The 25,688-nt window shown below is 44.2% G+C and overlaps 1 protein-coding gene across 2 annotated transcripts in view; it reads right to left on the bottom strand.

Moving 5' to 3' along the window:
• RAB3IP (RAB3A interacting protein) overlaps nucleotides 1-23,635 on the bottom strand; it is a 63,315-nt gene extending 39,680 nt beyond the window's left edge. For both annotated transcript variants that reach the window (XM_090042518.1, XM_090042519.1), the window contains exons 1-3: nucleotides 23,510-23,635; nucleotides 11,608-11,883; nucleotides 11,131-11,392 (exon numbers count right to left, since the gene is read on the bottom strand). In XM_090042518.1, the coding sequence (XP_089898644.1) occupies nucleotides 11,131-11,392; nucleotides 11,608-11,858 (513 nt within the window). In that variant the 5' untranslated portion in view covers nucleotides 11,859-11,883; nucleotides 23,510-23,635. The remainder of the gene's footprint in view (nucleotides 1-11,130; nucleotides 11,393-11,607; nucleotides 11,884-23,509) is intronic.
• Between the last annotated feature and the right edge of the window lie 2,053 nt (nucleotides 23,636-25,688).

Here is a 25,688-nt window from a genome sequence, read left to right as displayed (position 1 = left end):
TCCAATAAAAGATATCACCCAAAAATAATCCTGGTCTCTAACATAATTCATGGACCATCACGGTTACACCACTTCAATACCACCTTTAGCTAGAACTGCATTTCAAAAAAGCCTAGAGCAGCAGGGGTCACCCACTACAAGTTTCAGAGGAACAAGTTCAAACCTTGCTCTAAACTCATGCCAAAGGTATGAGTCAGACCTGCTAGGTCATTCAGGCCAGGCAGTCCAAGTCAGCCAGATACAATGCTAAACATATCTTTTCTGCATCACTGGCTAAAGAAACCAATTGCTTTCTCCATACTAGCTCAGTGGGCTGATCAACTTGGAGGTCCACTAACAGAAGGACAAATGCACTTCTTATTCCAAGATTTAACAGAATTTCAAGTACTGGTAAAAGGCAACCTAAAGACTAGTGACATTCTTGTGTCTGGTTTGTGTGCAACTTTAGAATTGCTTCAGAGTTACTGTCTATCACGGTGATATATTGACAACTGTGGTCAGCAGACATTTGATCTGGCATCCCTCATTACTGAAGAAGTAAGATACTGGCAAGACATTCTCATAAAGTGTCTCACTTTCATCTGAAACTATTCCAACCTGATAACCTTTCAGGTACTCTACAAAGAGTGGGGGAACCTCAGAAGCATGCTCTTTGGTGGTACAGTCCAAGTCACACATAGTCAGCTCATCTGCCAAACAGAAAGTTGACCAACACAGTACGTGGTTAATCCTTTCAGCCCATCTCATCTGCTGTCTGCATGGTGCTATTAAACTGACTGGATGTGTCAACTTACAGCCTGCCATTAGACTAAGGGGTTCAGAATAGCAAGTTTTAATGAGGCATGAACAACTAAACATAAATTAGCAAGCGCACTTTAGTGGCTTAAGCCAGCATTCCCCAAACCTTGTGGGTTTCCACTCTGCCACAAGAAAGCTAGGCCTTCTCACACCCTCCTGTATGTCAGCTGCCACTTTCCTCACTGTTCCTCTCTTGTGCCGCTCCTACTTCAGTCACTGGTTCCCTCACACCCTCCCCCCATTTCAGACACTTCTGACGTGTACTATGCCACCAATTCCTGCCACCACCGACGGCTAGCGAGAGTTTGTGGTAGTGGCAACTCAATTAGGGTGGGTACCAATGACTGCCATCATCCAGCCCGCAGGTCACATCCAGCCCACCAAGCCATTTTATCTGGCCTGCAGGGCCCCTAAAAAATTTAGAAAATTAATATTTATCTGCTCCTAGCTGCTTGTCAACGTTGACATTAACCAGGGGCAGTAGGACCCAGGGGGACCCTGTCCCATCCCACGCCCCCCCCAGGCTTTCACTGCTTCCCTGTGCACCTGCTCTAGTACCATGTGGCCCTGGGCTGTATCACCAGACTGCAGGACTGTGCCAGTATGCCAGGGCCAGGAGCAGAAAGGTGGGTGGGTATGTGTTCATGAAATGAGGGAGGGAGAGACAGAACATGTGTGTGTGCGCTTTGGGTGGCACAATGGGGGGAGGGGTGCAGTGAGGCAGGCACAAAGTGTGGGTGTGTGTTCAGTGAGGGGAGAGAAAGAGTGTTCACAGGGCAAGTCCCACAAGCACACCCTGCCTTACTTACTGACCACTACACCCACACCTCCTCTCAGACCCCAGCCACCCTTCTTCCCACACACATCTCCCCACAAACCCCATACCCCCCACATCACATATCCACACACCCCCACGTGCTGCCTCACCCCACACACACCCATACCCAACCACATCACATATCCACACCCCCCACATGCTCCCTCACCCCACACACACCCATACCCACCCACATACAAAAACAAGCCCAAGACTTCATTTTAAACTATCATACAATAACTTCTATATACACTATACAAGCACATGTAAAATAGGACAAAACATATTTTTTAATCAAATTAATAAATGTTTTAGGTGTTTGATTTTTAGAATATAATTTGGTATTTTTCTGGTTCTGAGATGGCAAAAACCCTGGACGAAAACAGGGCAAGGGGAAGGGCTTTTGGTGGCAAAGGTCAACGGTTAGGTGGTGGGATGTCTGGCTCCAAAATGGCAGCCAGGGGGTGGGGTACCCATCAGGGGGTGGGGCTATCCATGCAGCCTTTGACAGCTTGCCAGAACTCAGTAAACAGCCCTCTGCTCAACATAATTGCCTGTTCCTGGCTTAAGCTATGCCTCTAATAAGGAAATCTCTGGAATATGGCAAAGGATTAATACCATCTGCCTGATTTAAATGGCTTTTTATGTCACCCGAGGGTGTCTTAAGTGACCAATCCTGTATTTGGGCATGACAAGGCTATCCTGGAGTGCTTCGTATTCATTCTTGGCTGATACAAGTCAATCAGAGATGTCAGAGGTATGGCGCACAGATCTGCCTGGGGGTCTTAGCCTGGCCCCATGCTGCAAGTGCCAGTACCAGCCCCTCACGCTGCATGCAGTATGTAAGACCAGAGTTGGGGGGTGTGCACTGAACACAGAGCTTTGACGCACTGCATACAGGGCTGGAGCTGAGGCACACATCTAGCCCACACCAACCCTGCCCTACCTATAGCATCCAGCATGAGGCCAGTCTGTAGGGCTGGATGAGTTTGATACCCCTGAAGTAAACTGTTATTGCAGTTTGATTATTTACAGATAGTGAATGCATCTGTATACCAGTACTGGAACTGCTCAGACACTTCTCCAAGTTTAATTATACTGAGTTCCTTCAGAGCTACTTTAATCTCAACTCTCACTATATAAATACTAAGAGTGACTGCCAAGGAAGTTTTAATTTGCTCAAAAACCATAGAATGAGGGCCAAGTGTCCAGCACAAGGGACAGTTGCAAAACAGAAGGAAATCATTTTCAGGCTCGAGGACTGAGTACCTGGCTATAGCAGGGATCAAGCCATGATGAAGCCACTGTTTCGGTAGCATTTGGTGATGGCGGGGGGAACCTCTGCCTACACTGCACTGCAGCTGGGAACGTGAGCAGAGGGGGAGCTCTCCCTGCATTACACTGCAGCCAAGCACCAAAGAGAAGCCGCAGAGGTGGCTAGGTCCTTGCACCCAACCACTCCTGACCCAAGCTAAGTTCATCTAACCTGCTGCCCAAAAACAGCACTGTCTCCTGAACTAAAGCATTTATCTTTTACTTCTGGGGCAGGATCCCTTCAAAAGCACCGTTGGTTCTAAAGCAGCAGCTGGATAACCCAAATGTCAAAAAGGATAAATAAATTGGAACTTCAAGTAATACGTATGCTCTGCCCTGCTGTTTTTCATGTGGCACTTGTGAACAGTGCTGTAGTAAGGAAACTTCTAACTTCTAGGCAGAAGGATTTCAGTAGCGAGTCCAGATTTTTTAAACAAAAGCAAGGGACAAGCTGGTTTTCTTTGCAATAGGTTTAGATGTCACTTCTTACATCTCTTCACGGAATGCTATACCTAACCATGATATCCAATAGTGCTTCGTTCCTCAGAAAAAGGGCCAGCCACAGGTGATACCTGACAATTTAATACTCCCAAAGCAGAACTCCATAATACATTATGTCAGCATTGTGCCATCTGCTAGACAAGCATTTAAGCCTTCTTATTGCAATGAAGAACAGTTTGAAGTACAAGAGACTTGCTTTCCACTGCTCTGCTTTAATGTGAAATCTGGCTTCCCTGTATTGCTACTGCTCAGGTATTCCAAATGAGCTCCCAAACAATGCCTGTGAGAAGTCAGGTACTTAAACAGAAGAGCCTGAGTCTTGCAGGGAACTACTCAACAAGCTCCAGAATGCTGTACACATCAAGACATAATTGCTTTTCATCTGGGTATTATAAATGTGGCTGACCTACTTACTTTAGAAAGCAAGGTATCTTCTAGACTAACTAAATCAGAGGCATAGAATGCATTCTCATAAGCAGCAGCTTACTTCATCAAATGCTTTCTTTAAACACTAATCACACCTGACCCAATCCAAACACAGTCAGACACAAACTAAGAGATAACAGATACAAGAAGTACTGAATTATAAGAGTGAGACCATGCTATGCTGATCCCTGGGACCTGCAGTCCCAAGTTGACAAGAGTGTCAACTAAACGTCTCAAGAATAGTTTACTCCATCTCACTCTGTGTACATGAAGGTATGTCTTGAAATTCCTCAGAAAAAATATCTCACACCAGCACATAAAGAGGTAGCCTGTTAAAGTAACTTCACATCGAGATCATCAGTATTTATGTCTACGTTGACTGCCAATAATTTTTCAAGTGTTATTAAAGATAAGCTTGGCACAAATGAAAACATAAAAGATGTGGTACCTGGTTACTTGATTTTGCTCATTTTCTCATTCAATATTGAACCATTTACAATTAGTAAAGGCTTCCAAGCAGTTGCTCTTCTGGTTACAGGTTGGCAATACCTAACTTTTGGAACATGTTACCTTTGGTTTACTTCAGCCAGGATTTGCTAATAATCAAGGCTGCTTTTTTTTTTAAACAAGATTTTGGGGAGGAGGGGAGTTGGGCTTATATATTTCTTATTGAACTTGCTAGTGAATGTTCATCTGTCACAGAAGGATGGATCATCCTTTAAAAAAAAGTTCTCTTTCAATTTAAAAAAATGCCTTCAAACAAAAGTGAAAACTAGCAGCACTGACTAAGTGTCTATGTAAAATGTAAATTCAATTCATTCAACTGTACTACAACACAAGAACACTATGCATCTTGAAAAACGGACAAATTCAGAACAATCCTGCAAGACAGCTGAACAATGACGGCAAACAAAGTTTTCAACTATCATCTGATTATTTGGCACACTTAATTTTGTGCGTCCATAAGCACTAATTTACATACATTTATGCCCTGTTCCATCATTTTTCTGAGAGGTTTGTGCAGTATTATAATCAGCAGGGATCCAGGTTTTCTGTTTGCCCACAGAAAAGTGGAGAAAACCACAGATTTCCCGTATTTAAATCGGAGAAAACATGGATTTCTCTTTTTAGCAGAGAAATCCGTGGATACTCTGCCTTTGCAAAGAGCTCTTGCAGGCTGGCACAGCTCCAGCCTGCAAGAGCCGATTTGCAAAAAGGGCGGGAAAGCTCCAGCCCTGGCCGGAAGGGGAGGGAGAGGGGGGGAAGGCGGGGCCTGAGCCTCTGAGGCAGCCAAGGCCGGGTTCAGGTTTTGTACACAGCGACCGTCACCGCCATCATAGGGCTCCAGGTAAGCAGCAGCGTCACATGCAAGGCCAAGCCCCCACCTTCCCCCACCCCCTCAATTCTTTACCGTGGCTGCAGAGCTGGCCGCAGAGCTGTGCTCAGGCCACCTGCCAACCTTCCTCTCCTGGGCAGGCAGCTGGGCAGCATGTGTGCAGCCCACACATGGCGGGCACCACCACACTGCGCCCCACATCGCTTCCCCACAAAGTACCCCACAGAAGGGTGCCCCTGCCCTCACCCCTGGCCTTGCTCCCAACTGCGGTGTGCCACCTGGGGCCGGCAGCACCCTCCCACTCCCTCAACCATCTTCTCCAGCCCTACCCCACAGCCCCCAAGTCCCACTTACCTCTAGGATCCAGGGGTGAAGAGCATGGCTCCACAGTGGCAGCTCTTGCCTGCAAAGCCCCCCAACCTTGCATGCAGCGGCCATCACCCCGCACCGCCACGGAACCATGCAGCTGGCTGCGCGACATGCCATTGTATGCAAGCCCCGTTTCACCCCTGCAATGGGTGGCATGTATGTGGCCCACACATGGTGACTGCCACCGCACTGCCACTGCTGTGCCCTGCACCACTTGCCCACAAAGCTGTGTAAGTGACCATGGGATGGTAGTGCAGGGTGCAGTGGTGACCTCCATGAGCGAACCTCCTGTCAGGTCAGCTGGCATGCGTGTGGCCCACAGAGTGGCACCCCTGCCCTCACCCCCTGGCCCTGCTCCTGGGGGTGGGCACAGGGGCACACTCCCCCCACATTCTCAATCTGCCCCTCAGCACCTTCCCTTTCCCCTGCCCTGCCCCTTCCCCCCCACACACACTTACCCGCTGGGGTGGATGTCAGCGTCTGTGTCTACATGTCTGTAGGTTTCAGGGGGCTGTTGCAAGGGGCATCAGGAGGGCTGCTGAGATGGGGGAGGGGGGAGTGCAGGGCACCAGCAGCCCTGGGCGGGGCTGTAGGGGGCCTTTAATTTTTATCACGGATTTGGGGTTTTTAAAAATCAGAGAATTTGCAACCTTTAGATCAGAAAAAAAACAGGATCCCTGGTAATCAGACAACTGGTATATTCAAGGAAACAATTCTAAAATACACATATACATACACGAGCACCATGTTCCATTAGATGGTTAATGCTACTGCTCATTAGGTGTGTGGAAAGCTTCAGCCACCAATTTGATTTGGAGACTAATTTGACCTGATTCCTGAGGCCGAAATCACCAAATTCTAATTGAATTAGGAGGAAGGGAAAAAAAATAAAAAAAACACACACACCTCTGAAGTGATTCAGAAAAGATTTGGAAGGCAGTTTTTCAGAGAAACAGAAACTGAGAAAAGGGAGGGAGGAGCAGGGGAGTAAGACTGACATCTCTAGCTGGCCAGAGACTGATTTTTCCCCAAGTCCCTTTCCAGTCACAGTGCTCTGGGGGAGGGATGCGGAAACAGCATATAAGCCTCTGTCTGCAGCCTTTCTGTGCCTTGTGAGCTGTTTCTGCCTGAGCAACAGTGTCTGAAAGGCACTGGCCTGGCTTGGCTTCCTACCTAGTCAATCTCCTGCTAGTTTGTATTCTTGTAAAAGGACTGGATACAGCTTACTAACTAGAATCCCTCTACTTATCCCTATCCAATCCATTTCTTTTGACTTATGCTTCCCCCACAACCTCTTATTTGGTCTTGTGGGGGGGGGGGTTCCGCCCCCTACACTTTTTAAAAAGAAAGCTGTTTTCCCTGGCAGTGTGATCCATCACTGTGCAGGAAAGCAGACACATTACTTACACACACACACACGAAGATATATTATATATAGTTATTAGTTACACACACATACAGACTAAACACAACACAGAAGAAGTAGTCAGACACAGTCATGCATCAGAGAAGAAGAGATATAACAGCTGCACTCATACACACGGACACATTTTCCAGCATGGGAAAGATGAATATGAAGCGTGCCAGGTCTTCTGGCCGGAGAGGAAGTAGAGGGGGTAAGGGGAGAGCTAGACCTATAAGTTCCCCCCAACCCCCAAACAGACACATCCTCTTTCCTGGCAACCATGAATCTTCTGCTGCCAGTGGGACCAGTACCTGTCTCTGCACCTGCACCGCCATCCCTAACACCAGAAATAGCCACCAGCAGCAGAATGACAGTCTCCTCCACCCCAAATTCATCCCCCAGTGCGAGCCTCCCACTGCCAGAGGAGGAGCTGGATCTGGAACCAGGGGACCTGAGTGCCCTAGCAAAAGAAATTCTGGGGACCAAGGGGAAATATGAGTTTATTCTCCACATCCCTCAAAGTTCCCCTAGAGCCAGGTCTCCCTCTCAGGAAGGCACATCAGAGGAGGTTGTGGGGGCAGATGGCTCAGCTTCCCCTGTTGTTGTGCCTCTGCATGCTGAGGAGGGAGATAAGGCAGGATACCCACCCCCAACCTAGAAGTGGGGGAATAGTGTAGTGTGGGATCATTTTGAGGTGGCATATGATCCCAAGTATGCCATCTGCCAGCATGGCCAAAGGCAGATCAGCCAGGGCAAGAAAGTGAAACACCATGGTGACGCTGCTGCATCTCAGGAGGCTACATCTCCCTTCCCCCTACCCCAGCCTGTCTCTCTCACCCCTCATTCCTCCATTTCCCTTTTCACTAACTAGATTTATTGCCTGCACTGCATGCCAACCTCTGGCTTCTTTACTATTCCTTCCATCCAGGAAGAGCACACACCAACTGCAGGTGCTTCCTCAGCCTGATTAAAGGTTTTTCAACCTGAAAGCTTGCTAAGATACATTTCTCCAACTATTCAGTTGGCCTACTAAAAGATACCAGATTGACCCAAGAACCTTGTCTACCAGTACCATGTCCTTAGACCAACAGCCCTAGCACCTGTCCCCGGTCAGCTGACCGGAAGGAGGCAAGGCCCTGGGCACATCTAAGCCCTAGGGTTGGGGCTGGCAGAGAGAGAGAGTTCTCTGGCAGCTGCAGGAGAAGAAGCTCCTGCAGAAAAGGAAAGAAAGGCTCTGTGACAGTTTGGGGGCTACTGTGCTTACCTATTGTTATTTAAGATGGTGGACCCGACTGAGGCTGCAGGAGAGGAAGAGACCTAACTGGGGCACTCTACCATGCCCCAGCGCCAGTGAGGGCACGCCTTAACATACAATCACCCATGTCACAAGTTTTGCTTGTCAGTAGCCTGAGGTGCAGTTTCCCAGAAACCCCTGAACCTATCTCCTTGAAACTTGGCAGGCTTCATGCCCTCAGAAGGGGCTATCACCCTGCAATTTTTATCCAAATCAGCCAAAAAATGACAAAATTATAGGTATTTCAGCGATTCCCATTATAGTCTATAGCCGAATCTCCAAAATCGGCACCAAATATTCCGAAGCCGATTCAGCTGAACCAATTTGGGACAGTGATCTGAATCAAATCACTGTCTTCCGAATCAGTCGAATCTGAATCGAGTACTTCCCTATTCACACAGGCCTACTGCTCATTACCCACTATCAGATTAGTTTCAAACTTCTGAACTCTTCCGCCACATACAGACACGCACATACATAACAATTTCAGAAAATTGAAATAATATACAGCAAATATTGCATGCCAGATGCCATAACAGCTTAAAGTTTGGGCAAAGAATCCAAAGCAAATTAGAAAAGGCATGTAAGATGCCAGAATCCTAAATTGTATTTTATTTCCTTTTGGAAAAGTTTCCAAACTTTTCTTTAGGCTCACCATAGTCTCAAAATAGTTCACAGAGGTTTTGAGGAGTGATTTTAAAGGCATGTTCAGAAATGCAGAAACACTTATATACTTCCATTGAAGCCACTCCATGAATTATATACATGCGTATCTAAAGTACACAGACATTTTTAAACATGTCTATAACCAAAGCAGAATTTCAAAGTTTGCATAGTACCCAGAAACCTTACAACAGAGTAACAATCCTCTTATAAATGGCCATGTCTTTTGGGGGCAGGTGCAAGGAGGAGGGAACTAACAGCATACAGGCAGCACACATCTACAAAAATCAAGAAAAGGAAAATCAAGCAGAGAATTGGCAAGCAGAACTTGCCATGAAAGGAACAATTTATTCCTGCAGTCTTCATTTTTTTTTTTTTAGTATTTCAGAATTGTTTGGCAACAGGAAAGAGGAAATATTAAGGCAAAAGCTACTGCTAATCATACCTTTTACAACTGCTGCAGGTGTAAGAGTGCTAATGGGTAACTGTTTTCACATGGGGAGAACCACACATGCACACACACACAGACACCCCGCATGTATATGCATGTGCGTTTGCACTGGAGTTTATTTCTCCCAGGCACAGTGTTTACACATGCATCTGAGACTGCAACATGCAAAATAAGGGTGGAGTAGACCCAGGCTGGCAGGGGACCTGGAGGTCAGCCCCAGGCTCCAAGTGGCAGTGGTAGGTAGCAGAGGCACAAGGATGTTATAGTGCACGGATACTGGCAGGCAGCTCCCACACTGCAGCACCCTCGTGCCCCAGCCAGCCCCGGTCACCATCTACACACGCGTTGTGGTGACATAAATTACTCTGCTATAGGATAGTACTTGTCCCAGACAGCACTATCCTATAGTGGAGTTAATTAATTTACTGTGCCCTAATATGGGTACAATAAGAAAATGTGTAAAGAGTGATAAGAAAGTGTGTGTTGGAAGGGGCAGGGGGAAGAGACGTGCTGAGTTGAAGTGGGTTGCATTTTCCATTCTTAAGTGTTCTGGTTCTTCTATAAAGTTTAACCTTAGACAGGTACAACAAAATAACAGCTTCCTAACTCAAGTGAGTAACTTGCCCTCCAAATTAACTGAAGGTTAATTATTTTTTCTGCTGACTCCCAACTAAATAAATCACCCAAGCAAAAGACCTAAAATTGGACTATGCAGAAACAGCAATTATTCAGTGACCAAATATCAATAGAAGAAACAGTATGAAAAACCATATTTAAGGTTTGCATTAACAAATGATTAATGAATGGGTAAGTGCAACATAAAACTAATGACAACATTTAATGCTAAAGGGGTAACAAATATACACAGGAAGATTGATCCAAATGTGGCAGGATGATGCAAATAAACGTAGTCTCACATGTACAGAAAGAAAAGAAACTGCAGGCACAAACAGGGAAACATCTAGAAGGAAACAACGAGAGCGAAAGAGAGAGAGAGAGAGAATAAATAAATAATACTCTGCATTTATATAGCACCTTCCATCCAAGGAAGACAAAGTGCTTTACAAATATTAATGAATTATGCCTCAGCACACTTGCAAAGCTAATATATTACTGACACTTTACAGATAAAGAACTGAAGCTGAAAATAAGCATTTTGCCCAGGGTCACATAAGTTTGTGGTAAAAACAGAAGAAGTGGAACAGTTTTCCAGGTTCTCAGTCATGTTTTAACAAGAAAGACATCAAGTTCAATTTGGAATATGATACAGCAGTACTCTAAAGAATGCCGATGACATTTTTATTTGGTCTTCTGTACACAGGCATTCCTATGATACACAACTGTGATATGCAGTTACCTGTGTGTTAAAATAGTTCTACGGTCTATGTCGCTGAATTTTTGTAAAACGCAAGAGCGAAGACTCAAAAGGTACATAAATCCACACCTATAAAATATCTATCTACAAGATAAGTGCCATTGAAGGAAATTTTTCTTAAAAGTCAAAAAGAAAGAATGCCTGTCCCCCCACCCCTCCTTTTAGGGAAAAATATTTAAACAGAGAACAGCAAAAGCTTTTCATAAGAAAAATCAGTACCAGCAAATCCTACCAAAGGAGGTTTCTGAAGCATCATTGTAGTTATTCAGGACAACAACAGTCATGCTGTAACAATCCTAAAATATATGGGGGGTTCAGCAGCATCTTCTGTCCCACCTATAGTTCTAGACCATTACAGAACAGAAGGAAGACAAATCTTACCCTTTGAGCTTTCGCAAGTTCTTCTTTCAGTCTTTCATAGCCCTTTTCTCTTACTTCCAGTACAGATGGGCTCCGTAAGTGAGACAGACTGTCTGTACTCAGACCAAAAATATCTTCAGTCCCTTCAGGAACATCTGTTACTGTAGCACCCTGCAAAAACTCTCTCTCTGCATTATTGCTCTCCTTTCTGGAATTATTGTGATTGAATGACCCACTCTGGGGTCCAGAGGTAGAACAAGGTACCGTGTCGGTAACATTGATGCTGTAAAGAGAGTGACATTTCTTTAATTAAACAAAAAGTCTCCTAAAGTCAGTTTTGCTGTTAGATGTACCACAGTAAACATAAACACAGGAAGTTAAAGATATTCATAATGTGTTATTAAAAATGCTATATAAACCATTTAAAACTAACAAATTTTGCTAGTTTACCTAAATAAAATGATGTTGGTCATTATCAACAGTAGCTGAGCAACCTACCTGATACCCGATGTTTCTCCGCAATTTAAGTGCCTGGGAGATGAATAAACAGGTTGCGTGGGAAGATCAGAAACATTTAATGCATTGGGTTGAATAGGTGGAGAGCACACAGAAGATGGGTGGGGCCGATAGATAACGCTGGGAGAGGTAGTTTGTTCTTTAGTCCCTGACTCACATACTCCAAGAAGATCTGGTGTAGTGGGCGAAGCTAGGTTCACTTCATGAAAGCCTTCCAAGGGGTCACTGGCCATAATAAAAGCCTCATCATATGCAACCCTGAATTAACAAACAAACAATTAGGATGAAGGAATCTACATTTATTTCTGGCACTTTTAAAAGACAAAAGCCCAGAAAAATACATTTTAAATATTTCATAATACATGTACAACTTAAAATTTCAAATACCAAAAATATATCCTATTTACACACAGAACAGCACAGCTGCCCCAGCAGGCAATTTATAGGTAAGCTTTAAGTGCCTGTTAACCAAGGCAACTGCAACTGAGTGAACTATGAACTATGTAAAAATGCTTTCTCTTCCATCATAAAGTCAGCGTGCACTAGATTACGGGCATCTTGTACACACATGAATGTGCTGCATATATAACTGTGTTCCATAGGTAGGAAACAAATTATAAGAAAAAAACATAAGCTTTAGACAAAAATCTCCCTTCTCCCTAATCAGGTTTCTAATCTTAATTGCAATAAAACAGGAGTATCAGAGAAACACACCTACATTCCACCTGTAAATAAGTTATCATAAAAAGGTTCCATGGTTTGTTAAATGATAGACTTGGACCTACGATCACCGACTCAAACAGCACAAAATTGTTAGAGATTACTCATACAAGTAAGGAATAGCAAAGGAAGCCCTTACATCTGTAACATACTTACTGTATTTTATTAATGTATTTACCAAAATATAGGAAAAACAAGACTAGAACGGACCTTCAGGGCCAAATGCCTCTCCCGCACTTGCTGGCCACCATTTGCCCACAGAATCCCCCAAACAACCATTTTAAACCCTCACAACTACAAGATTCAATTTTTAAATGACCATGTCATATGCTAAAAGTAAAAGCAGGGGTGACAAGGACACCGCCAATAAACCACTATTACAGCAGACAGGTATAACTGGTTAATACATGCTCAGAACATCTCAGGACAAGGGATCCTCACTCTGTACCACCACCATTACCACTCTGTGCCAATCTGTCCTTCTTGACCCATATTTGGTAAATGGTATGATCCTAAGCAGAAAAGCAAGACCTTCCAGTCAGGAAGCTCTGAGTTTAAGTGCTGACACCCAGCCAAAAACCCCTGGCCAATGAACATCCCAGTGTTTCAGAGGAAGACAACTGCCTTGGCAGTTTCTTAGAGCACTGAAGAACTTTGCCAGTTCACCAGGTAAGTCTTCAAAAACAAACAAATGAACTGGCACCCAAACAGAACAGTTTCAGTGTGCTGTATATATGGAAAGTATGCCTTTGTTCCTTGCCCAAAGATGCCCTAAAACTTTTTACATAAAGCACAACAAAGACCTTGTATAGCTAAAAAGATTTTTTGTATTCCTATGTTTTGTGGGAAAATACATTCTATTTAGAAGTACCTATAACAGTAATATCCATTCCACTTGCAGTATTTTCTTTGTGAACAGAATAAATCCTAGATCAAAAGTATGTCTGTTCACTTGCTTATTGGTTCAAACTATGCAGCTTGTACCTACTCCCCTCGCATAGTGCAAAAATGATCACTTATTTTTAAGTTCCCATTTAAGCAATTTTCCCCGTAGTTTTCTTATTACGAAGAGTCTAATAATGTGATTCATTCAAGGAGATAGCCCGGTAAAAGTCAACTAATAAAAGGGAAAGGGCGGTCAAAAGAACAGGCCATTTTTTTCAAGGATAAACTTCAACAATGTGTTCAGTTTTTCTCTACTGCAAACACGAGACCGTAGCTAGGGACAGAAAACATACGTTAACCAGAATAAGTGATCAGGAACCGGCTCCAATCTATAACACAACAGAAGTTCAGTGGCTGAAACTGGTTTAAGATGAGCCTGGATTGTTGTAGAAATCAGACCGAATTGATTTCACAGATTTCATAGACATTAGGGCTGGAAGGGACCTCAGAAGATCATCGAGTCCAGCTCCACGCCCAAAGGGCAGGAAGTCAGCTGGGGTCATAGGATCCCAGCAAGATAAGCATCCAATTTACTCTTGAAGGTGTTCAATGTAGGTGCTTGAACCACCTCCGATGGTAGGCTGTTCCAGACCTTGGGGGCTCAGACAGTAAAGAAATTTTTCCTTATGTCCAGTGCACCCGCCAGGCCTCAATCATCCAGTCCCTTGCCACTCGGCTCTGGATTTTGATGATGGTCTTCTGCTCCGTCCCAATGGTCTTAGGGCAACGAGATATCACCTCAGGCAGTCTTATCCCCCTAATCCCACCTGCCACAACTTTAATGACCTTATCAGTGGTGGGGGTCCAACCGCCAGGGTTTGACTATCTCAGGCCGAAGGGTGGTAGTCTTCACGAGGCTCCAACCTCCCCTGCACCTTGGCCTATACGCAGCCACAACGGAGTGCCGGTATTATTTCTGCGGCCAGCCCTACCTATACGAGATCTTATCCCTGGGTATCACTACAGCCTAGGCTATATGGCCCGGTCCTACTAGTCCATCTAGGTCCTCGGCTTTACGGTGCCCTCCACCTGAATTTTACACAGGCACAACGGGCGATCGAAATAACAAACAAAAAAAAAGAAGCTGACAACAAAACTACCTACAACCCCCCCTGTGAGCCTCTAATTATATCCTGGGGCAGTTTAGTTACAGCATGCCCCACAATTACACCGTCCCTCCACCGAATGCTCCCTCAGTGGTACCTATCCCCTACCCCTAGCGTACCATGTATGAGGCCGACCCTTGGTGTCTCTTCCGCCTTGGGGAAAACCTTCCTCCGACGGACTCCTCCGGGTCCTCAGTCCAGAACGTGACAGTCTTTGCTAGCCTCTTGGCTGTTCACCTCTGCCCTGGACGATTCGCTGGAGCTGGATTCTGCCTGTGGGGTCCCTCCTGTAGTCTCTCCTCATGGCTTTAGGGTGATATACAGCCTGGCTACCTCCGTCTTTCTTAGCCCGGTAACAGCGTCTTTATATTGCCGCTTCTCAGGGCATTCTCCTCCCCTATGGGCAGCATTCTTAAGCTCCACAGTGGGTTCAGGGGATAATTCCCCTGTGCCCTTTTCCAGTCTCTCCCGTCTTGCTGTTTACCCTTCTTATTCTTCCGTGCTGGCTCTCCTCCCCCTTCTCCCCAGCTGTTCTCACTTTAAAAAAACCCACTGCTAACGAGCCGCACGGGTCCCACCTCCGCTTCTGGTCCCACTGCAGTTCCTGCAGCAAGTAGGGCGTTTTCGCTCGTTCTCTTTTCCTACATTTTCCCTGGGGTGTGTTGTCTCCCAGGGTCCCTCCTTGACCCTTCAGGGTCCATGTCCTACCCTTTCCCCAGGACATCCAGCCTGAAATGGTCTTGCAGTAGTTTATAACCGTTCAACCTCAGCATCCCTTGGGGTGCTCTGGTGAACAAAAGTTCCCCCAGGTACTGGTGGTCACCCCGATAAACTTATAGGTGGCCATTAGATCACCCCGAGCCTGCGCTTTTCCAGGTTAAATCAGTTTATTGAACTTTTGTCCCAGATCTCCTCCAGCTTCAAGTTAGTTCATACTCCCCCAGCATCCCAAGATGCTTTTCACCTTCCCTGCAAAGCCCACCTCGCAAGATAGGTGGACAGGCTAGCATTGGCCCAAACTTTCTGCTCCAACTAAGCAAAAAGGCATGCTCTAGCACCCCGCCCCCTTTGGCCTGGGCCACTTCAGGCACATGGCTGCATTTCCAGAATCAAAAGTATATGCCTATTAACTTGCTTATTAGTTTAATCTATGCATCTTAGACTAACCTGCAAAGACTGAATCAATTCAGCCTTGGGCTTTTTGACCATCTGTACTTAGCCATAGTGTTTAACATTTAGTAAACTCAAATCTACAGAACTTGAAATACTGTCACCAACATCTACTCCTAAGAACTTACTATCCTGGGTAAAAAATGCCCATCATCCTTAGTCTCTCACTTCAATAAATCAGTATAATTCCATTCCTTCTACTCAATACATCAACTCCCCTCAGCCACCAAGGAAAAAAGTCAGTCATTCTCAATACACAAATGCTACTGCCCTTGCAGCAGTGCAGCAAGCACTCTACCTCCATCCTTCTCCTATGGGCCCAAATCTTCACAGCCAACAAAAGAAACAGGAGACAATCTTTCAATCGTGAAGACTCTTTAACCTTTTACACACCCAGTAACAGCTGGGAGACCACCCCTGAAACAGAGAATTTGGCACAGGAAGCAAAATAGGAATAAGTAACCTGCCAGTTCGTCTTCTGCACATGCTCCCCATTTCTCCCTGGCTCCCAAGCTTTATCAGGTCTGAAAACCTTCCTTTTAATGGAACAATTATCTTAAAAGCCTTTCTCCATTGTCCAGTAGGAAAACTGGAAATCATGCATTTAATTCTTAGCACTGACAGTTGTATTAAGCTTGCCTAACATCATTTAACCCTCTACTGTATTTAGTTACTTACACCTTTGGCAAATTAACCCTTTTGGCTAAAGCTTTCCAGCTTTAATGTCTGCTTTAGATCAAAGTTTATGGACTACTTGAGCAAATATTGTTTGACCATGTCCAAAGTGCTGATGAAAAATATATTTCATAATGTTTAAAAGGGTCTCCATTTTGAAAAGGTTCTTATATGGTCTGGAGCAGGGACTTGAATTTTGGCAGAGAGTTAATGTTGTGTTCAAGGATTTGTATTTACGCTCTTCATGAAAACCTACATAGGTTTGGCCGTGTTATAAGCTGCATAAACCACTTCAGGCTATCACAGAGTAGAACCTGCTAGAAGTCTGTGTCTTGTTTCCTATTCTTATTACAATGCCTAAACCTACTGAGGACTGGGGCACAACATATTTAGACCAGTGAATAAAAGGAACAGGCATACAATATAGAGCCCTACTCTACTGTAACTTACACGTAGCAGAGAACGGGTACATTAGGGTTGAAAGATACAGGTGTAAGTTATACTTGTAAATACGTCATGTGTCCACAGCTTACCTCAGAATAGCCGTTCACATAAGCAAGCTTTTACAACACCACATACGGTGGTCAGGGAGCAGATAACAGGTGCATACTGTCTGCAGCTACCCCAAAATCTATTCTATATGCTGGTGTTATTTATGTCAGTGTTTAAACGTATGCCAGTTACACAAATGAGTATTATGCCCAGGCTCTGACACAGATGCATCATTCTGTAACCACTACACAGAATTTAAAACTAAACAGAACAAAGAAAAAAGAAGTTAATATTGTTGCCATCACCCTTCTCCTACCAGGAAATTTATGCTGACTTCCTTCCCTGCTGTTCTTTCTCTTAATTCACATATATCCTGTGTAATATTTAAAATACATTAAAATTAAGCAAAACCAATAAGAACCATGCCATTTTAAAAGAAAATGCTATCAGAACTTAGGCAGGGGGCTGGACCCAATGATCTTGTGAAGTCCCTTCCAGCCCTAATGTCTATGAAATCTATGAGACTTCATTATTTGTAAACTATCACTCTGCCTACCGAATACCTACATTTTTTTCCTAAATAGAGTAGACAAGTGCATGGCACACTTCTGAGGCAGGGGGATTTGCCTTAGAATGGCTCTGCTCTCAGCGGGCTGCACCACAGGGTCCTGCTGAAGTTAGCAGGCTCTAGCCAGGCACAGCAGTATTCCAGTGCATTACAAAACTGAACCTGAAGTTTGCACAGTGCCTAAAACTATAAATCTACATTAAAACCTCTAGGCTTTTCTGGAATACAAATTAATAGTAAAGAGATATTAACTCCATTCAACTCCCATCAACTATTGAGCAAAGTCTTACACCTAGACTGCAAGACAGAAGTCTATATCAACCCCCTGCATTGTTTCACCTGAGTAACTAACTAATGGTGTTTATACAGCTTACTCCCAGCACAGCTGACAATAAAGCCCAAGTCAGGCATGTTATGTAAGAAAGTGTGCACGCAGAGGTATGCCACCTGTATAACAGAGCTGCTTTGTACACATAATCTATCGTTTTAGTGATACTTTAATGGCTGGTTCAGTTCCTTTAAGAGGAGTTTAACCAGATCCTCTTATCTCAAACAGTAAATACTTAGATTGCTGTGCTAAATGTCTCACATACAAGTTACACTAACAACCCAAAAGACAGTTGTTAGAGTGGCATCTGAACAGAGACTTAAACACGACAGACTTCAAATATTTGGATCGAGCCCACCTACCACCCGAGAAATTACTGCATTTAAATAGTGGTTTATGTACATGCTTAACAGTGCACTTCAAGAAGGGAGAAATGTAAAAAAACTCTGAATTTCAGTCTATGAAATATTTTTGTTGGTTTTAATTAACTTATTCTTCCGTGCTGGCTCTCCTCCCCCTTCTCCCCAGCTGGTCTCACTCAACAGCTCAGCTGTAAGGAGACACTGAACTTGTGGTAACCACAAACAATTTTTCAGTCATCAAGACAGTGAGTAAAGACTTATCCTATTCACACAGCTGTCCTTCATGGTAATTCTCTTAACAAAAAAGTTGGTATTTTGACATGTGTGGAAGCAGTATGCTGCTATGAAAATACATACTATCTAGGCTCTCTATAGTCATTAATATATTGTGAAAGTCTTTAATGATGTTGGTTTCTGCATATTAACCATTTTTCAATTTATAAATGGCCAAGTTATGCAATCTGGTATAAGACACACTGTTTACATTATAAATATTTTTATATATATTAAAAAAAAAAAAAATCAAAGACCCACTCAAGCCTGGATGCTCATAAGTCTAGTTTGGTTACACAACACTAGCTTCTATACCCAAAAGCACACAAGGGTGTTCTGCACCAAACTTTGCTTATTAAATGAAAGAACAGAGAGTAAACAATATAAATACAGTAAAGAACTTTGCAGTTTCTGCCTATTTATCCTCGTTTTCTCCACTGCTCCTCCCACAGACAGACAGAGATTTCTAAGTTCCAGAATTTTCTAAGGTATTTTCTTTGCACTACATCTAATGTTAAATACCAGTAAGAAAAGAAGGTTAGCTGAATAAGATGCTGAATACTGGCACTTTATTAGCCAGAAAAAAACTCTACTAACCGGCATCCGAGGGATGCAGCAAAAGCAAAACCAGAAGTACCACTTCTGGGGGACTTCTGGTTTTGCCGCTGCAAGCCAAGTTTTTCTTTGTCACTTTTTGGCCCACAGCCCAAGCCAAAGCAGCCTGCACGGGCACACTGACACCGCGAGTGCATCAGATGGTGCATATTTGATTACCCGGCATATTTGATTAACTGGCATCCCCCATTCGTGGGGAGATGCCAGATAACAGAGCTTTTACTGTACTTTCAAACACCAAATCAAAAATGTGAAAAATGTCAACAGCAAGACAACTCAAACAGTTAGCCTACTTATTTTATATTAATATGGAGATTAAAGCCTCTTAGCTGCTAGTAAGAATCCAAGCAAATATCCATAAGATTGATGGCTTCCCACAAAGCAACAGTCTACCATCCCATATCTTCTTTCAATATAATGTCATTTGTGTTTCAACATTTCTATAAGCAACTCCAGAAACATTCCCCACCCTTCAAAATTACCATTACAGCTCCTCACAACCACTTAAAGAAATGCCTGACAAACAATAAAACCTTGTCTATAAATCATGTCACTAGAACTCTCGCTCTTCATTTCATGTTTCAGAAATGTCAGCATCAGCTGTAGCTTTGAGAAGCACCCAAAAAGCAGCCACACACACATGGATTGTTACCATTTAACTGACAGAATCTTGGAAAGAAAAAGATACTATTTGTAAATGCTTTTGGTGAGAGAAAGTCAAACCTAGTTAGTATTTTACAAAACAAATCCACTTGTTTGATGGTTGTGAACAGTGCTTTAATCTCTCCAGTTTCTCTCTCAAATAAATTTCTCTTTAAAAAACAAGAGAGCTAATTTGTCAGAATTCAATGCATATTTCTGCTACAGGGCTGTTGTTGGGGGGGGGGGTGGGGGGGGGGTTGTAATTCTGCCTAAGCAGAGTCTTCAAAATGCCTGAAATTAACCTTTCCATAAGACAGACATTCTTTTTAGTATGCTAAACAAATAAGGCTTGAAACACAATTCTGCATTGCATAATCTGGAATTAAACGTGCTTGTCATGCTCTAGCACAAAGCACTGAATGGGGAATGATTACCTTCTCTTTTTCTGTATTGTAGAGGTCACCCAATTAAGTGCACCCACACTACAATCCGAATCTCTCAAATTTTGTCACCAGCAATGAGATTATTTTGCATATTATGGACCAACTCACCATAGGTCTTGTCAACACAAGAGAACTGTGCAGTCTCACGCGATATCGCATTAAACCAATTTGGTGTAACAAAGCTAAGTGGCCACACAGGGGGCTTTACCAGTTCAATCTGGCAGCAGCTGTGACAAGGTTAACTTCTAGCTTTTGGCTGAAGCACAGACTCCACAATTCCTCCTTGCAGCCAAAAGGGAATCGGCCCACAGCAGCCATTCCAGGGTCCCCATGCCTCTATTCTACAAAAATCAGCTTCTTCACTTAACCACCCCCCAATTTTAGATGGCTAATTTGGGGGGGGGGGGAGAGTGTGTACTATGCAAGTAAATATGGTAATTAATTTAGTTCTCTCTGTTTCACTATTTCACGTTGTTTTAAAGGACTGTGCTGAGTGTCTACCATACACTTCAGAAAAAGTATAGATAAGCCCAGTTCTTTTTATTGAATTCTTTCATTTTGTTTTGTTTAAACAGACATCATCAGCATGAAAAAACCACACTGCAATGTACAGGAGTTGTACCTAGTACAGTCACCAGAAACACCCAATATTCAAAGATAAACACCTAAATGCTTATAAGGCTTGTAAAGCTTTGTGAAGTCTATAAAAAAAAACATATTAATACCCTGCATAAAAGCTGAGGGTCACAGTACCTTTTTGCTAAACTGAAAGCCAGTACTGCACAATGTAATCCACTGGCGTCGTGAAAATTGGATTTTTTCACTTTCAGTTAACATATCAATGTCCTAGATTTTACGTGTTTTCCTATAAACAGTCTTCATTTTTACAACAAATGCTGATTCATTTAAGTTAATGCAACGGTTCTTCCAAAATAGTCTGTTCATTCTACTTTTTGGATTTTAGGTCTAATTCCACTGCTACTGAATTGAGTGGAATTCAATAGCTATTGAGCAGCTAACAAAGTTGAAGTTTTTAGTTAGAACAAAAAACTATGCTTTACAGGTTTTTAAAGCTCTACAGAATTGCTTGGAGATGTGCATAATGAAGTACTCCCTCTGCTTGCTTGTTTGTTTATTTTTTTTGGAAAACAGTAATTATATGAATGATATCAGCATGAACCTGCATCATTCAAAAGAGATTTTACTTAAGACTATCTCCATCTCAATTTAAATACCATACTTCTGAATCTATTACTACAAAAACTAGGCATAAAAAAAAAAGCTTAGAAGGAAAGTTGCTTCTTTGACAGATGTAACAAAATGTACTAGTGAATAGTTTTTATAGTCTTCCTAGAATTTTAAAATCATTCAATCTGAATTTTAAATAAAGTGAATACAGAAGTCGAGACTAACAACTATTAAACTTCCTCTGAGATGCAAAAATAAATCCTTCAATGAAAGAGACTGTTTTAACTGTTCAGCTGGAAAAAAAGCTTACCCTTTTCAATATAATGAAAAAGATGCAAGTGTTCTGGTAATATGCTGTCAATTCACATTTGTTATTTATTACAAGGATAATGACACTGGTAAATTATTTATCCTTCTTTATTCAGAAGGTAATAGTAACCTAGTGCAACAGAAGTATAATCCTGCTAAATGAGACCAAAAAGGTAAGCCTGATACAACCATGCTCAGAATGCGTGAAAACATACTTAACCATAATACAATGCAAAAACAAAAAAGAAAAAAACAGCAACAAAAAAACCTCTACAAAAAATCATAACCAATCAGGTTTCAGTTTTTGCTCCATATTCCCAACCTCTCTCTTTGTCAAGGAATATGGATATGCTTAAACATATGACATCTGTCACAGTACATACTTCAAAATAAAATACCCTTACTCCTGCTCCTAAAAGGAAATGGCTAATGATGTTATAGTTACTAAACAGTCCATAGAAACAGTCACCATACCTGACTGTGCATAAAGTGACAGCTTCAAGTAAATAGAGTAAACTAATAAAGTAATACAAAGCAAAGGTAAGTGATGAAGGGTGCCAACAACAAATACAATAAGGCAACAGTCTGGAACTGGTGAAAATATTGCAATGATATATTATTAGCTGCAACTACAAATAACCACTCAAGATTTTGCTGCTTTGTGCGCCATCTGCCAAAAAATGTTTGTCATAATGCTTATGCATTCACTACAATAAACAAAATATACAGAAAGGTGTCAGGCAGTGCTGGGTCAGCTATACCCAGTACAAAAGCTATGCCCAGAACTTTCTTTAGGAGGAGAAAAATTATCTGTGGGGTGCTGCTTTGGGTCCAAAACAACCCTAATTTCATAAGGTAATCAATTAAAACCTCACTACTTAACAGTGCAAGTATTTAAATCACTGCTCAGAAGACAAGGTTCTTTGGGTAAATGCAATATCTTTTATTAGACCAACTCAAATAGTTGGAAAAAAAAATCTTTCTTCCAACTATTTGAGTTGGTTTAATAAAAGACATCGCATTTACCCAAAGAACCTTGTCTGCCCGTGTCCTTAGACCAACACGGTTACAACTTACCCCCTCTAAAACACTGCTCTACACTGACAAGGTGTGATATTGCCTGCAGATCTTAAATGAAATCAAAAATAAGCCCACAATCTTTATCGCACCACAGTGCGATAAATACGAAGTGGCAAATACTAAGTAGGTAAGCACTACGTTTAAAAAAAATAACTCAAGAACAATGCCACTGGAAGCCAGGATTTCAAGGGCAAGCTTCAACATCAAACTGAACAAACAGTGTTAGGAGCCTGCTTCTCACCTAGGCAGGGTTGGACACAGGCATGGGTGAACCAGGCCCAGTCAGAAAGGGGGCCCAAAAATGGTGAAAATAATTATGATTATTATCATTATCTCTGGCAAATACTACAAGTTCACCTGGGACCATATGGAGTTTAGGTCCAGTGCTGCACCTAGGGCAGCGTAAGAGCCATGTGGAATTGTGATGATCCTGAAATGATAGGAGGCTGGGATTGCTTAGGATGACACCTTTTATTGAATCAACCTGTGCCGCTGGGGCTCTGAGCCAGGCAGGCCGATACTTCTGGCCCAACACAAGGCATCGATGCGAGGGTGACACTGCCTTGCGCCTCGTCTCAGACACACTTCTCTTTCCCGTCCCACTTTTTAAGGCCCTTTTTTCACCTGGGCTTCCTTGTCTCAGGTAGCACATAGGTTTCCCTGCAACAGCAGCTCATCACGGGCGTATTTCCCTCTCACCCCGGCACTTAAAAAAACCCCACAGTCTCCCCCCTCACCCCAAGAGCCTCATCTGGGCCGCATCCCCACCACCAAGCCGCATCCCCCGGGCTTCAACCGCAGCCCCAGGTTGCTCCCAAGCCGCGGAACCACAGGCGGCCGCGGCAGCCCAGCGAGTCCTTCGGGGCCGGCTCTGCTCCGCCCCCTTGGCACGCCGGCGCCTGAGGCGGCCCCGAGCAGAGGGGAAGGGAGCCCCCCGCGCGCCCGCCCCGGCGCCCGCCGACCCTCACCTGCCGAGCACAGCCGCCGCCTCCGCCTGCCCGAGCGGCTGCGTGGGGGCGGGGCGCCAGCCTATGACGGCGCATGCGCCTCTCCGACGCGGCCGCCTTCCTCCGGGCCTGCAGGTGCTGCCATGGCCCCGCCCCCTGACACGCGGGCGGGGCGGGGCGGAGAGACACGGGGTTGCTCCGCGCGGGTGAGGAGCGAGTTCGAGACCTGCTGTGTTCGTCCGCGCACTTTCCAGCTGGAGAAACGGACTCGGGCGGGGCGTCTCCGCCTGCAGGCGGGCAGACGCGCTGGGCTGGGGGAAGCTTCTGTGTCCCAGCCCAGCTCCCCTCACCCCCTTCCCTCAAGGCTGGCTGGAGGAGCAGGAGCTTCTCTGAAGGTCCTGAGATAGGAGCTTCCCACCCTCACCGCAGCCGGCAGGGTAGAAAGCAGTAGCAGCAGCGGCGGGTGGCAGGGGAGAGGAGGGTAGGTGCATCCGAGCACTGGGTGGTGCTCACCTGCTTTGTGGACTTGGAAGACACTTTGCCTCAAAATGGGCTGGTGCTTGTTTGCTGTTGCAGCGCCACTGGAGCTGGTCAGCAGACAGCTTATCCCAACTCTTGATGTCAGCATCCATTTTCTTGAGGTATGCCTTCAATGTGTCCTTGTAACATGTCCCCTGGCCACCGCAAGACCTCAGGCCATTACCAAGATGGGAGTAGAGCACTTGTTTTGGGAGTTGAGAGGCAGCCATCTGTACACAATGCCCAGTCCAGCTAAGTTGGTGCTCAAAGATCATGGACTCAGTGCTGGCAACACTGGCTTTAGCAAGGAAGCTGGCATTTGTGCAGAAATTTTCCCATTTGATGTGAAAGATTTTCTGGAGATTTTCTTTGATGATACCTCCCCAGGCTCTTGAGATGACAACAGTAAATCACCCACCTTTCACAACTGTGGAGGAGACTGGGGATGATGATGACTTCATAGACCTGAATCTTGGAGTCTTTCCAGAGATTACAATGAATAAAGACATGCCATGTCCTTAAATGGAGCCACCCACCTTAGTGTCCACATTTGCTGCAAATGTCTCTGGGCCTCCATTCCTGATACATACAATGAGAATAAAATGTCCCCCTTAATTCCCCAGAAGGACATATTTTTTATTAACAGTTGGGATGAGCACTTTGCAGAAGGTACCATGAGGAAACTAATAATGGTATTCAGGACAGGGAATGATGGGTGTGCAGTAAATAAGGCTTCAAGCCATGTAGTGAGCAATGAAGAGAAAATGAAACATTGAATAGCTGCTCCTTCAGAGAGCATTATTCAACCTGGGCGCTGAGTGAGGCAGTGACCTGCACAAAACAGTATGTGCTCATAGAACTGAAGACTGGATCATAACCTCTGCACTTGGACAGGGGTGTCAAAGACCCACCCTAGGCTGTATCTGGACTTCAGGGCTCCGTTGTGGGCTGGGTCTGGCATGGAGCACAGGATGGGGGCGGCTTGATCAGTGGGGAGACTAGTAGGAACAACAGTGAGAGCAGCAGGGATAACAATATTAGGGCCATAGGTGACACATAGGGGGAGAACAGGGGGGCATATGCCCCCCATGACAGGACCATCCCCACTGCTGACACCGCCAGTAGCAGCATCAGCAAGTGCTTGGTGTGTGCCTTCTCCTCCCCCACCCTGCAGTGGCATACCGACGGGGGGACAGAGGTTGGTCCCCTGGTGGCAATTCCGGTTTCACTGCTGGCGTTTCTGGGCTCGGTGATCGGCCAGGCCCCCTCTGCTCAGCAATCAGGTGCCCCCCCCCCCCCAGATTCAGGAGGCACCAGTCGCCCATGAATAGGGCAAGTGGCAATGGGATCAGTAGCCTGGTAGATGGGATAGAGTGGCCCCCCATGGACCAGATCCAACCCATGGGTCATGTTTAACACTCCTATATTAGAATTAAAATCAAATTAAACAATTACAATTGTTCTAACCTTAATTCAGGCATAATTCAACCCTCATTTGAATAGTTGATATTGCAACCTTAACACATTCTTCATGTAAGTTTTTTTTGTATTGCATCATTACTAAAGCTATTTGACATTTTTCTGTCCTCACATGTATGCTTCATCCTATGAAGCTCTGTTCTGCTCCTTATCTTGTCTTTTTTATCCCTTTGCTACAAGCCAGAAATGGTAGGAGGGATAA

Source organism: Crocodylus siamensis, chromosome 4 (genome assembly GCF_052110815.1).
Source record: "Crocodylus siamensis isolate JL-2025a chromosome 4, ASM5211081v1, whole genome shotgun sequence".
Taxonomy (NCBI): Eukaryota; Metazoa; Chordata; order Crocodylia; family Crocodylidae; genus Crocodylus; species Crocodylus siamensis.
The sequence above is the reverse complement of the archived record's forward strand: the minus strand, read 5'-3'. Positions and strand labels throughout refer to the sequence as shown.